The sequence below is a fragment of the Hippichthys cyanospilos genome, chromosome 3 (genome assembly GCF_059441005.1).
Source record: "Hippichthys cyanospilos isolate Australia breed blue-spotted pipefish chromosome 3, RoL_Hcya_1.0, whole genome shotgun sequence".
In the NCBI taxonomy this organism is placed as follows: Eukaryota; Metazoa; Chordata; class Actinopteri; order Syngnathiformes; family Syngnathidae; genus Hippichthys; species Hippichthys cyanospilos.
Window position 1 is genome coordinate 15,382,769 of NC_142371.1, and position 14,172 is coordinate 15,396,940.

A 14,172-nucleotide genomic window follows, 5' to 3' on the forward strand; every position below is an offset into this window, starting at 1 on the left:
GTATCTGCTCGGACCCTCATATTAATAATAATACTAATAATCTGGAGAAAAACAAGAGGGCTCTCGCAGCGGTAGCTGCTCTGGCCCTAATAATAACTAGAGCTGCAAGCAGCTATGACGGGCCCTCGCAGACCTGAGCCCGTTGAAGGATGAAATGTTTGAGGTATGAACATATTTGGGTATGAATGTATTCGTGCATATGCAGGCGAACTGTAGAGGTCAATGTTTTAGAAAAGGTCAACATTTCATTAGCATTTGTTCAATGGGCTCAACTAAGTAATTGGAATCACAAATGGGGTAATATATTTTTTGCCACGAGGTGATACTACGATGGAATATATGTTTGTTGATGTCTGTAGGAATTGACTTTCAATCAACGTGTGAAGTCGTGACAAGATGAGATCTTCTGGGACAAATTACATCAGCATGTACTGTTATGATAAATTGACATAATGAGCACTGCTGAATAGGCCACGGCCATTATCAAAACATCGTAATATTTGGTGGAAGAAATTAAGCGTGTCTGAAGGCCTGTCAGAAAAATTTTCAGTGATATGACTTTGACAGGCTCAACAAGGAACATATAAATGAAAATGTAATTTTTTGCTGCCACCAGGTGGCGCCCGCACTACGAGGAAAAAAAGTGTGTTTCGCATTGTACTCCCATGAAATGAAATTTAGAGAAGATCATCTTCGTCCAATTACATTGTTTTACCGGTCTGGCCAGACATTGGATTTTGAGACGGTGTGAAGGCCACGCCCAAATTTGAAGAGTCATAAAACTTGAGATTCATAATGTTCCCTATCGCAATATTCTCCTGACTAATTTTCAATGATTTTACTGAAACTGGCATAGCACAGAACATGAAAGTGTAAAAATAACTTTTTTGTCTGCCACCAGGTGTCGCTATTGGTAACTTGGAAATGTGTCATGTTGAAGATTTAGACCATAAGTCTAAATGATAGTCAATTTTTAGATATTTTAAAGCTTGTTCAGCTGAGTAATAAAGGTTTTTGTCACTCTGGGCGAAGGAAACATTGACCATGTTTTGAAAGCCCACCTCCATCATTTATTTCATGGGATCATGACTGTTTTTGGACCAGTTGTGCCTCTAAGTCTGATAATGATCTAGGCCAAATTGAAAGTTGATGGCGTCAACAGTATAAGAGAAGGCGGCAGCAGTGGAAGACTTACAAAAGGCCATAAATGCATGAAACTTGCAAATTCAAAAATCTGTAACTTTTTTTTCTCTACATCCTAGCGTATGGCTGTCTTTGATTGTTATTTAGGTCTTAGGGTCCTGCATATGCCTACAAATGTTGATAGCTGTATGGCGAACCAACTGGGTTTGGCTGCAATCCTTAACTTTATTGACATTGTTTGCTCCCACTAGGTAGCGCTCGCAGTATGACAAAAAACTGGTTCCTAGTTGTGTTTTACATTGGACTCCCTTCAACTATATGAAATTTAGAAACGATAAGACCATCTGGGTTCAATTCCAGAAATTTTTTGGTATTGACGAGACATCAAACTGAGACAACTAATGGCCGCGCCCATTCACAAAAATTTGTAAAATTGGAGAGCCTTCATGTTTCATGCCTCAACACTATTGTGGCCAATTTTCAGTTAATTTGCACAAACAGGAATAGCACAGTGCAAAAATAGGTTTTTGTCATTGGTGGCAAAGGAAATTTGTATCAAATATTTTGAAGCCCCGCCCCCATCATAAATGTTAGCCGATCTTGACAAATTTTTGGCTAGTTGTGCCACTCTGTCAGATAATGGAGCACGTCAAATGTGAAGTTGATCGGGTCAAGGGTTTTGGTACCGAAAAATTTACAAATTGGGCCAAATGCTACATTTACCAGTTGATAACTCTGGTTCTGTACATCCTAATATAAGGCACTCTATAATGTTTTTGTAGGTCTTGAGGTCTTACATATGCATAAAAAAAATTCGTAGCTCTAGGTCAAATGGGTCGGAACTGGCTGCCGTTTTATGATCACCTGGGCTCAATTACAGTAAGTTTACCTGATTTGAGCAAACTCCAAATTTGGGGTTGCATACAGACCACCCCCTTTATCACAAAGTCATAAAATTTGGATACCTTTAATCTCCAAGTATCGATGCTATTCGGACAAATTTTCAGTACATTTACTCTGACGGGCTTAGCGCAACATGTTGATAATCAACCATTCAGATATTTTAAAGCTATGACTAGTAAATTTTCTATAAAGTTTCATATTTGACAAACATGACAAACAAAATTTGGGTTTGAAACACGTATTTTGAAGCCCCACCCCGACCTTATATGTTGGCCTATCTTCACGAAATTTTGCCGAAATGTGTCAGATGCGACATGCAAATGTGAAGTTGATCGGGTCAAGGGTTTCGGTACCGAAAAATGTAGAAAATAGGGCCAAATGCTACATTCAGCAATTGATAACTCTGGTTCTGTACATCCTACCACATGGCGCTCTATAATGTTTTTGTAGCTCTTGAGGAATTTTGTAGCTCTAGGTCAAACGGGTCAGAAGGGGCTGCCGTTTGAAGGATAATCTGGGTTCAATTACAGCAAGTTTTGCTGATTTGGGTAAAGTCCGACTTTGAGGTGGCATACAGACCACCCCCTTTATCACAAAGTCGTAAAATTTGAAAATTGAAAATCTCGATACTATTCGGACAAATTTTCAGTCAATTTCCTCTTCAGGGCTTTGCACAATACATGAAAATTTTAAAAATGACATTTTTGTCTGTAACTAGGTGGCGCTGTAAATAAGTTGAACATTTATCATGCAGGTATTTTAAGGACATAACTAGTAAATGTTCTGTAAAGTTTAAGATTTTTTGAAGCGAAGTAAATTTGACACACATAATTTAAAGCCCCGCCCCATCATATATGTTGGCCGATCTTCACGAAATGTTGCCTAAATGTGGCCCGAAGCCTGATAATGGAGCATGCCAAATTTCAAGTTGATCAGCTCAATTGTTTAGGAGCTATTAAGAGGAATTTGCTACCCGCAAACATCCAAAAATGGTCCAAAAAGGCACATAAAAAAATGTGTATCTTTGGTTCTGTACATCCTAGCACATGGCGCACTATATCTTTTTTGTAGGTCTTGAGGTCCTATTTATGCTAAAAAAAAATTAAGACTTACAAAAGGCCATAAATGCATCAAAATTGCAAATTCAACAATCTGTAACTCTTTTTCTCAACATCCATGTTCTATACCTCAACGCTATCCCGGCCAATTTCCAGTAAAATTGCTCAAACAGGATGAGCACAGTGCAAAAATTGAAATATTATGGTTATTGTCCCTGGTGACAAAGGAAATTTGAAACAAGTATTTTGAAGCCCCGCCCTCATCATATATGTTAGATCACGGGTGTCAAACTCAAGGCCCAAGAGCCAAATCCGGCCCGCCACGTCATTTTATGTGGCCCGCGAAAGCAAATCTGTTCCAAAACTTTAGCTTGTCGTGTATAAAGAAAAATAAATTTGAGATTTTTTGGTTTGTTCTGTTACAGTAATGTAAACAATAAATGAACAAACTAGACTGCTTTACTTCTGATTTCAAAACAACTAAGCTATCAATTTGCTGTGTACAGTAATAATACTATGAGACAATTTAAAATCGACTTGGTTTCCTCAACATATCGGCCCAATGAAGGAAGTTCTCGCGACAAAATGGCCCGCGACAAAAATGGTTTGACACATCTGTGTGAGATGATCTTCACGATTTTTTGCCCAGGTGTGCCCCTTTGTCAGATAATCAAGCACGCCAAATGTGAAGTTGATCAGGTCAAGGGTTTCAGTACCGAGAAATGTACAAAAATGGCCAAATGGCAGATTCAAGAGTTGATAACTCTGGTTCTGTACATTCTAACACATGATGCTCTATATTGTTTTTGTAGGTCTTTAGGTCCGACATATGTATAAAAAACCTTGTAGTTTGAGTTCAAACAGAATGATCTTGGTTCAGTAACAGCAATTTTTGCAGATTTGAGAAAACTCTGACTTTGAGGTGGCGTCCAGAACACCCTCTTTTACACAAAGTCGTAAAATGTGGAAACCCTTATCCTCCAAGTCTCGATGCTATTCGGATGTATTTTCAGTTCATTTACTTTTACTGGCTTAGCACAATACATGAAAGTGTAAAAAAATGACATTATCAAAATGACAATTATCTGTAAAGTTTCAGATTTTTCAAAACTTACACATTGGAGTTATTAAGGTTTTTGTTGGTCATGGCGAAGGAAATTTGACTTTGAAACACGTATTTTGAATCCCCGCCACCATCACATATGTAAGCCGATCTTCACGAAATTTTGCCCAAGTGTACTCCTATGTTAGACAATCAGATATACCAAATGTGAAATTGATCGGGTCAAGGGTTTTGGTACCAAAAAATGTAGAAAATCGGGCCAAATGCTATATTCAACAGTTGATAACTCTGTTCTGTACATCTCAACACATAACGCTCTATGATGTTTTTGTAGGTCTTGAGGTCCTACATATGCATAAAAAATTTCGTAGCTCTAGGTCAAAAGGGTCGGAAGGGGCTGCCGTTTGAAGAATCATCTGGGTTCAATTACAGCAAGTTTTGCTGATTTGGGTAAACTCCGACTTTGAGGTGGCATACAGACCACCCCCTTTATCACAAAGTCGTAAAATTTGAAAACCCATTTTCTCTAAGTCTCGATGCTATTTGGACACATTTTCAGTCCATTTATTCTTATGGGCTTTGCACATTACATGAAAGTTTAAAAAATGACATTTTTGTCTGTAACTAGGTGGCGCTGTGAATATTTTACCATGCAGATATTTTAAGGACATAACTAGTAAATTTTCTGTAAAGTTTCAGATTTTTTTAAACTTGCACATTGGAGTTATTAGGGTTTGTGTTGCTCATGGCGAAGGAAATTTAACACACAGAATTTAAAGCCCCGCCCCCATCATATATGTTGGCCGATCTTCACAAAATTTTGCGCAAATGTGGCCCTAAGCCTGATAATGGAGTACGCCAAATTTAAAGTTGTGCGACTGTCAGAGAAATCTCAGAAAAGAAGACTAGGACAAGCCTAGCTGCTTAAACAGCAAAAAGAGTAACTCAGACCAGCCAAGATTGACTTTTCTACGCCGGCGTAGGGAAAAAAGGCTTGAGCAAATGTAACTCGTGGGTCTTCCAACGCCAGTTTTCCACTTGCCCAGCCGTTCCCCCCGGCTTTTATTGAATAGAAGCATAGCAGATTACAAGACACAACAAAAGAGCCAGCCGGGCGCCACCGGCAGCTGGGCCAAGGTCCCGGCTCACACTTTCGTGCGTCAACAGTTCTATCTAAGGACAGGGTCAAGATGAACTAGGATTGCATAAATGGGTAACAATGAACTAAGAACATAATGATAACGACCTAATATATGATTCCCTTCACAGCGACTCAATTGTTTCGGAGCTATTAAGAGAATTTGGTACCTGCAAACACCCAAAAGTGGTCCAAAAAAGCACATAATAACGAGTGGAAAAAGTGTGGGTGAAATGGAATGAGGATAAAAAAATTCAATAGAGATAAATGTACATTTGCACATTTGGCGAAGGATTTTAAAATGGCAGAAAGGGAAGTCATTGCAGTGGAAAAAGAGTTGAGGGAGAAGGTAGAGGAAAGTGGATGGATGAAGAGGAGAAATTTGAACAGAGCTATAAAGAAGTATGATACATTGCGGAGCAATTTGCATGAAATGTGATGACTGCTGTGGCTGCTGGTCAGTAGGAAAAAGAGGGTCACTTTGACCCGCCATCGGGGATTGCAGAACAGGGCAGGACCACTGCACCCCCCGAGCACACTGAGCCATCCCAAACTGCATCTAATGATCAAAAAGTACCTTTGCAAGCCTCAGATTACCGACTGGGTGGGAAAGGAATTTTTGTAGGGACTGCCAATACTGAACTGACTGACCGACTAAAACTTGTTGTAGGGGACATGGGGGGGATCGTGGTGACTGACCAAATGACCCACCAACATAAAGACATACTTGACCGAGCAGTTAGACAGGTGATCTGTGGACAATATGCATCCCAAGATTCAGAGTGGTTGTCCATAGTGAACAGATTAAGAGCCAATATGGCAAAAAAACACACACAGCAGCAGGATGGGGTAGACACAGACATTGAGACAGGGGAGGGGAGGAACTCATTGTTTGATTTCATAATCCGCTGCACCCCCCAAGCACACTGAGCCATCCCAAACTGCATCTAATGGTCAAAGAGTAGTTTTGCTAGCCTCAGTTTACGAACTGGGTGGGGAAGGAATTTTTGTAGGGACTGCCAATACTGAAAGGACGAACTAAAACTTGTGGTAGAGGACATAGGTGGGGGAAATCGACAGGAAATTGTGGTGACAGACCAGACGACCCCCCAACCCAAAGACATACAACTGGACAGAGCAGTTAGACAGGCGAACTGTGGACAATGTGCATCCCAAGGTCCAGAGTGGTTGTCCTTAAAGGACAAATTAAGAGCCAGTATAGCAAAAGATCGCACGCAGCAGCAGGATGGGGTAGACACAGACATTGAGACAGGGGAGGGGGGGAACCCATTGTTTGATTTCACACTCCCCCCTCCAACTGACTCCTCACCTCTTGCCACATACATGCGACGCGCGCACTCAACAGATGATGACTGGAGAAGACAAGCAACAAATGACAACAGCATTTCGACCCCTAATCGGGAAAAGTCTCAGACCATACCACAATCTGGATTTCAAACTAGATCATCTGATATATATACACCACCAATGGGAAACTACCCCATGATACCAGCCCCTCATGGGTTAGTTTATCAAGAAATGATGTTGAAAGATTTAGATTTTTTGCAGAAGAGGCTCCCTGCATTAATAGGCGGTTGCAAGCCCTGAAACCAAGCTTTCAAGAGACACCCTGATGGTATGAATTTGGCTTGCGGCAACATGGTAAGATTAATCCGGGCATGTTGTTCCTCAGTTTACCAATCTGATGAAATCCTGAGGCGTTCCGGCCTTAATATGGTTGAACCTGATTCTTCATCCTTCTTCAGCATCAACAGTACCAAAACTTCCAGACTTCAAACCCACCATGGATCCCGCTGCACACCTCTATGCCTGCCGGACCTTATGGACAAATAAGATAAGGTTCACATCCATCCTGCAACAAGCCACCTTGCGTGATTTGTAAAATAGTGCATCTAGACACACTTTCTATGGAGGTCAAGGAGAAGCTTTCTGAAGACCCTGATCTCCCGGAAGGTAATGAGGGTTATTGTAATCAACATTTGACTCACCACGTAAAAATGTATGTTCACAGGGAAAACAAATCTGGTGAGTAGTGAAAGGAATGCAGGAATGGCTTCTAAGACTTCAATTAGCATAAGTGCAGAAAAAAGCAAAGGACACAAAGGCCAAAAAGAGGAAGGCAGATCAACGGATGTGGATGGCTGAGGGACGGCCGGCGAGAGGCAGAGGGGCATCTCGTGGAAGGGGGAACACCTACGGAGGTCGAGGCGGCTCTTGCCAAGCTCCAAATCAAGACTGCTCCAGGTGTCCTTCACTTATCAACCCGGTCCACAGATGGTCAGGACCATGACACGAACTAAAGGAGGGAGAGCGTGTCTACTCGGAGTCCTTGAGTTATTGGACTCCTCCTTCAACACTCCCATTCTCCCAGTTTTGAAAGCGGATTGTGTAAATTACCAGATGGCATATGACCTTCGGAAAATTAACAAAATAATTGAAATGCCTTGCATTCTTGTGCCGCTGGCAAACATTGCTGTTTGAGCCCGACAATGCAATGGTTCCCTATGATTGATTTGGCTAATTAGTTTTCTGCCTGCCACTGGCAGAAGAGTATAGACAATATTTTGCTTTCACATTTAACGGCTGCACATTACAATACACACACGTCCCCGAAGGCGAGAGGCTAACCCTGGGATTTTCAAATTAAGTTCTGCGCGAAGTGCAACAAACGGTAGAGGCACCAGAGGGCACCATTTGATCCAATTGGTTGACAACTTATTAATTTCTGAGTTGGCTTAAATCTGCTTAACCACTACTCCTTTATATCTTACTCGACTTGGTGAATTGGGGTTCAAAGTGTCACAGAATAGGTTACAGTGATGCCGACATGACTGCGTTGAGAAGATGACCCGAGACTTAAAAGCCGGACCAGAATTTTCGTGGTGTCCTCTCTGAGGGGGTATGGTCTCCTTCATCGACGGCTGTTGCTGGAGGAAAACTTCAGGACTATGCATGCCAACGCCACGGTTGTGGAGGCCCCTGGAACCAAACTCAGACTTCCAGACCATTTGGACAACCAGCGAGTTCCCCAAACCATCAACAAAAGCGGCGGAATTAATGGCCATGTGTGTAGCCCTTGAATTGGCAGAACATTGAAAGGTGACATTTTTTTCTGATTCGACTTATGTATTGGTTGCCTATATATAAACCTTTCCGCCTTGCGGAGTCAAGTGTTTGTTACAGCTATAGGGAATCTAGTGGCTCACATGGACTTGGTTAGTCACCTGGATGATGTGATAGACAGACCAGCAGAGGTCGCAGTCATCAAATGCACAGGACATGAGGACACAGCCAATACGCCAGTGGCACAGGGAAAGCTAATCTACCGACGCAGAGTCTAAAGCAGCTGCGAGTTACCAGTCTGAGGTGTCAGGATTTGGCGTTTAAAGAGGTAAAAGTAAGTAGAACGTAAAGTGGTAATGTATAGAGAACAGATGAGGCTTTGGTTCAGCCCGCCGAAAGGGCCAAAACGTGTGGTGCTGCCACTTGGTGACTGCATGGTTCCGTCTTGGACAAGACCCATGGAGTGACCGACGAAAATAAAGTGTCCATATTGTCTAGACCCCATCATTCGTTTCTCACCCTGATCTGCTCGCTAAAGTTTTAGTTCAGGAATTAGGTATGATTTGTCATGATGGAAAATAATAGAATAAATAGGAATAATAGGAATAAAATAGGATGTAAGGTATGTTTATCTTGGAGTGTGGGCCCCACGACTAAAACAAAGTTACATCAAACGGAAACCGGCCAGTGCACAAATAATGTAGTGGACTATACTGACATATTGGTCTAAGTCCAGGGCAGAAGGTACCTTTTTAGTTACTTTTTAGTTATTTTTTTAAGTTATTGTCGAGACTTTTTCAGGATCCCCAAAGGCCTACCCCTGTGCTGAAGAGGATGCGCTGTCTTTGATCAAAGTGCTCATCAATCGCCTCATTCCGACTCACAGGTTCCCGCGGATCATTAGATCTAACAGCAGCTCACATTTCACTGCAACCTCTTGGCAACGGCTGAGGAAATGGTGGCCCCCAAACATAAATTTGGGTCAATGTATCATTCACAATCACAGGCCCATGTGGAGCGCATGAATATAACTCAAACAACGCCACAGGAAAAGGTGCACTCTTACAGGGCTGAATTGGCTCCAAGCCTTGCCCTTGGCGTTGTTTTCCATCAGACAATCTGTATATCACCGGAAAGGATTCACACCTTTTGGACTCCTGACTGACCATCTGATGCAGGGTCCATCCGTTGGTTTGCTCCACCCAGACCTGGACCCCTGAGGGGTATAGACCCTGCTGGGAACAGCTGTTGTCGCTAGTGTCTTCTCTTTGCATTGTGCATCTGACAGTGGGAGGACACATGCACCAGACCTTCCATTGGTTGGGCCCGTTCAAAATTAGTGCATGGACCTCTTACGAGGTTCCGCTGGGCTCAAAGGGGAACAGGTGGTACCACGTGTCACAGACATGTCCTGCCCCATTGAGAAGTTGATTTTTTTGTGGACCATTTTTATATTTTGCTGTTATGTTTTTTGTTTTTATATATTTTTTCTCATTTTTTTTCCCCATTTCCTCATTAATCCTTATGACTGTTTCGTGGGGTACAGATAACAGACCAGTACAGGTTCCGTATCACAGCTGACACTGCACCAATCTGCCTGGCGATTTCACCTTCCATGTTACGTCATGCTTGAAAAAGACCCCAAAATTCTTGAACTTGTCTACATGAGGCAGGATTTCATCCGGGACCCGGAGTGGGCACTGCACCCTTTTCAAACTGAGGACCTTGGTCTTAGATTTGGACGATCTGATTTTCATCCTCACTGCTTCCCACTTGGCTGTGAATTGCTCAAGTGAGATTTGGAGGTAACAGCCTGAAGAATTCAACAGCAACACATCTGAAAATAGTGAGGATGCAAAGCGTAGACCGCCCCTAATCCCGACCGCCTCAACACTTTGGCTGTGTCTAGAGATTCTGACTGTAAAGGTAATGAAGAGAATTAGTGATGAATTGCAACCTTGGCGGAGGTCAACCCTCCCTGGAATCAATTTTGACTTGCAATGCAAACCGAACTCTCACATTAGTGCTACAGGAAGCGAGAAGCCCACATCAGGAGGTTTGCTACCCCCATAGAACTCCCAGAGTGACACGATTAAAACAAGTCCACAAAACACACATAGTCCAGTTGATCGAACTCCCATGCACCCTCAAGGATCCTGATAAGGGTGTAGAGCTGGTTTACTGTTCCATAGGTAGGACAAAAACCTCACTGCTCCTCCTGAATCTGTAGTTCAACTTCCTGATGGACTCGCCTCTCCAGCACATCTGAATAGACCTTTCAAGAGAGGCTGAGGAGTGGGAGGTGGAACACACACTTTGGTCCACATTCTTAAAAGGGGGGACCACCACCCCATTCTGCAAATCCAGAAGCATTGTCCCCAATGTCCACAAGATGTCTTAGAGGCATGTCAAATGTGGCGTCAGGTCACCCTAACCATGCAGAATTGCAGGATGTACGAAAAAAATCCCAACATATTTCATCCCCAAAAATAAAACAAGAAAAACAAACGACGGATTTAGACTCAAATTAATTTAATTCCAATAACACAATAACCAATAACACAAGTAGCAACTCAAAAACCAGGAGACTTTCATACAGGAACTCTTTGAGTTTGGATGCTAACGAGTTTGGATCCTCTGAAACTCAATAAGACCAGTCTAATGCTGAGTTCGGATTGAATGTAAAAAATTGTTTCACTATGTTCATTCACGAGGCTTTCGGTAGCTAAGTGTTATGTTAACGGATGGCATTTGGCTTGTTCAAATAATAATGCGAGGCACGGGGATTGTGGGTGCTGAGCATTTACAGTGGATCGGGAAAAAGAGCACTATTGAGAACTTTCACTTTTTTCTGGGATGTAGCTGAGCCATTCTTTTCTACTACAGCCCCATCATTTTTTTGTATTGCGCGTCTCTCGCTTTGTGGCAAACCCCATCTGACAGAAACAAATAGTTTCAACGTCGCAGTTGAAACTAACTAACACACAAGTAGCTGATACTGTGATAAATATTCTGCTGTAAATGTTGCCCTTTTGCTATCTTGGCACAGTAACTACAGTTTAACAGCTGTTAGATTATGCAAGTAAATACTACAGATACCAGATAACCCAAGATCCTGCTCCACCATTCTACAAGCTAAGTGAAAGCTCTAGCTTGACTGTTTTTGTACTGAAAGCTCAGATGGCCATGTTGCATAGCTCCGGATGTCGGCAAACTGGCTGCCATTATTCATTCGTGCCCCCTGTGAAATGTTGAACGTTCTCGAAGCCGATTGGCTGTTGCGACGCAAAATTAAAATTTTTTTACTACTTGAGACCAGGCAAAACAAATGGAATTTCGTGTCGCTTTCCATGTCACATTGCAATGTGTGGAAACTACATTGAAACCAGTTGAAAATGTGCCCTTTTTTGCCTTCCACGCCTTTGGTCTTAACACAGCGTTGCAAGACATCAAGAATTTTTGGCAAGGATGTGGGCAATTTTAAGTTCAACAATGGCGAAGAATGGTGAACAATTAAACAAATATTAAAATAGTTGTAAATTTCATGATTCATTTGTAATTGTTTAATTGCGACACCTCTAGGTGCATGATCCGCGGTGCATGTATTTAAATTAGAGTATCGGATATTGTATCTTGTGTTTTTTTTTCTCTTTAGGTTCTCTTTCTACTGCATGCAGAGATCCAGGTATTCCGATGAATGGCAGTCGCAATGGGGAAGGGTGGGAGCCTGGTGATTCTGTGACCTTCTCCTGTGATCCGGGGTATGAGTTTCAGGGCGAGAGCAGAATCACCTGCATCCAAGTGGAAAATAGATATTACTGGGAACCCAGCCCTCCAAGTTGCATTGGTGAGAAGTGTGGGAGAGGAGGAATAGAGAGAGTCAAAGGAGAGACATATAAGACTGATAGACAGTAATATGCATTGCAAAAAGAGAGAGGGTAAGGACAGGATGGCAGGGGACCAATCAAAGGTCCTTATTTTTTGCTTTGGGAGGGTCCATGGTGTGGTTTTCAAATGGGGGTACAGGTATTTTTCATCTTACGACGTGGGCTGCGGTGTTTTTTTGTCCCCCTCTTACGCATAAACCTTTCGTCTTACCAACAATCCAACATGCCGGTCAGTGTGTCCACACTATTTTTTTCGCTTTGCTGCATCAACAAAAATGACTTTTCTCGCTTGTCACAGAAACCCCGATATGCTATTGGTCTTATAAGGTCACAGTCACGGTCTCAGTCACGGAGATGCCGATATGCTATTGGCCGAACGCCTTCATCTAGCTTGATGGCACAGCTGCTCTGTGTGTTGTGAAGACTTTGCAAACTTTATCTGCTAGACATGGCTTCTAAAATTCCAAGTGGCGGTAAAGGAAGAAGTAAGAGGATGATGACAATAGAAATGAAGCAGGAGATAGTAAAAAAATACGAAGGAGGCGCACGCATAGTTAACCTTGCTAGTATGGCTGTAACCGCTTGGCAATATGTACAATTCTCAATAACAAGGAAGCTATGATAGCAAGCAAGACTTTCCTTGTCAGGGGGAGGACCTCGGTTGACAACAAAATGGAGAGGCTTCTTCTATTATGGATTAAAGAAAAGGAAATCGCCGGTGATGTGTTCTCGTTTAAGAAAAGTTCTCGTTTAAGAAAAACATAAAATAAATTCTGCGGGTTCGTCTCCTTCGTGCTCCCATCCGCCTCCATCCACAACCAGTTCGTCACGTCGCCCCAAAGGTAAATGTCATTTTTCCTTTGTATATTTATGTTATTAAATTTAACTGTACAGTAGATTATGTTACTAATTTTTAATGTGTATCAAGTCGTGATGTTTTTACCTAAGGTTTTTGCACGCATTGCACGCATTCACTAATTAACATAGTTTTGGATTGCCCGTCATACGAGCAATTTGAGTTACGAGCCTAGCCGCTGAATTAAGTTCGTAATACGGGGGCCCACTGTATATATATATATATATATATATATATATATATATATATATATATATATATATATATATATATATATATATATATATATATATACACACACACACGCGCGCGCGCACACACACATCTTCTGCCGGTCGAGTCACGGGGTCAGCAGCAACGAAGCCCAGCCAGCCAAGAGGTGTCCCTCCAGCGTATGCTGGGTCATCCCCGGAACCTCCTTTCTGTGGGACATGCCTGAAACGCCTCGCCAGGGAGGCATCCGGGGGGGCATCCTAACCAGATGCCCAATCCTTACCAGATTCCCAACCCAACTCAACTGGCTCCTCTCAACGCGGTCATCTTGTGAGCCCCACACAGGATGACCAAGCTTGTCACCCTATCTTTAAGGGAGAGCCTGGACACCCTACGGAGTAAAACTCATTTCGGCCTCTTGTATCCAGGATCTTGTTCTTAAGTGAGGGCAGGAACGTAGCTCGACCTGTAAATTTCTTCACGACAGACTGGTACAGAGTCCACATTACAGCAGACGCCATACTGATCCTCCCGTTCCATCCTACCCTCAATCGTGAACAAGACCCCAACATAATTGAACTGCTCCACTTGGGGCAGGACCTCATCCCCGACCTGGAGAGGGCATTCCACCCTTTTCCAACCGAGGACCATCGGTTGTACAGGGACTGAACAGCCCGTATCAGGGTGTCAAGTACCCCATACTACTGTAGCATCCCCTCCTCTCCAGCACCCCTGAAAAGACCTCGTTGGGGAGGCTGAGGATTGTGATTCTTCTGTAGTTGTAGCACACCCTCTGTGACCCCTTCTTAAATAGGCGGACCACCACC

General features: G+C 42.7%; 1 protein-coding gene across 4 annotated transcripts in view; it reads left to right on the forward strand.

The window, feature by feature from the left end:
- The window catches only part of LOC148425860 (CUB and sushi domain-containing protein 3-like), a 627,928-nt gene that overhangs the window by 240,869 nt on the left and 372,887 nt on the right, over positions 1-14,172 (forward strand). For all 4 annotated transcript variants that reach the window (XM_088410975.1, XM_088410976.1, XM_088410977.1 and 1 more), the window contains exon 27: positions 12,045-12,236. In XM_088410975.1, coding sequence (XP_088267101.1) covers positions 12,045-12,236 — 192 coding nt within the window. The remainder of the gene's footprint in view (positions 1-12,044; positions 12,237-14,172) is intronic.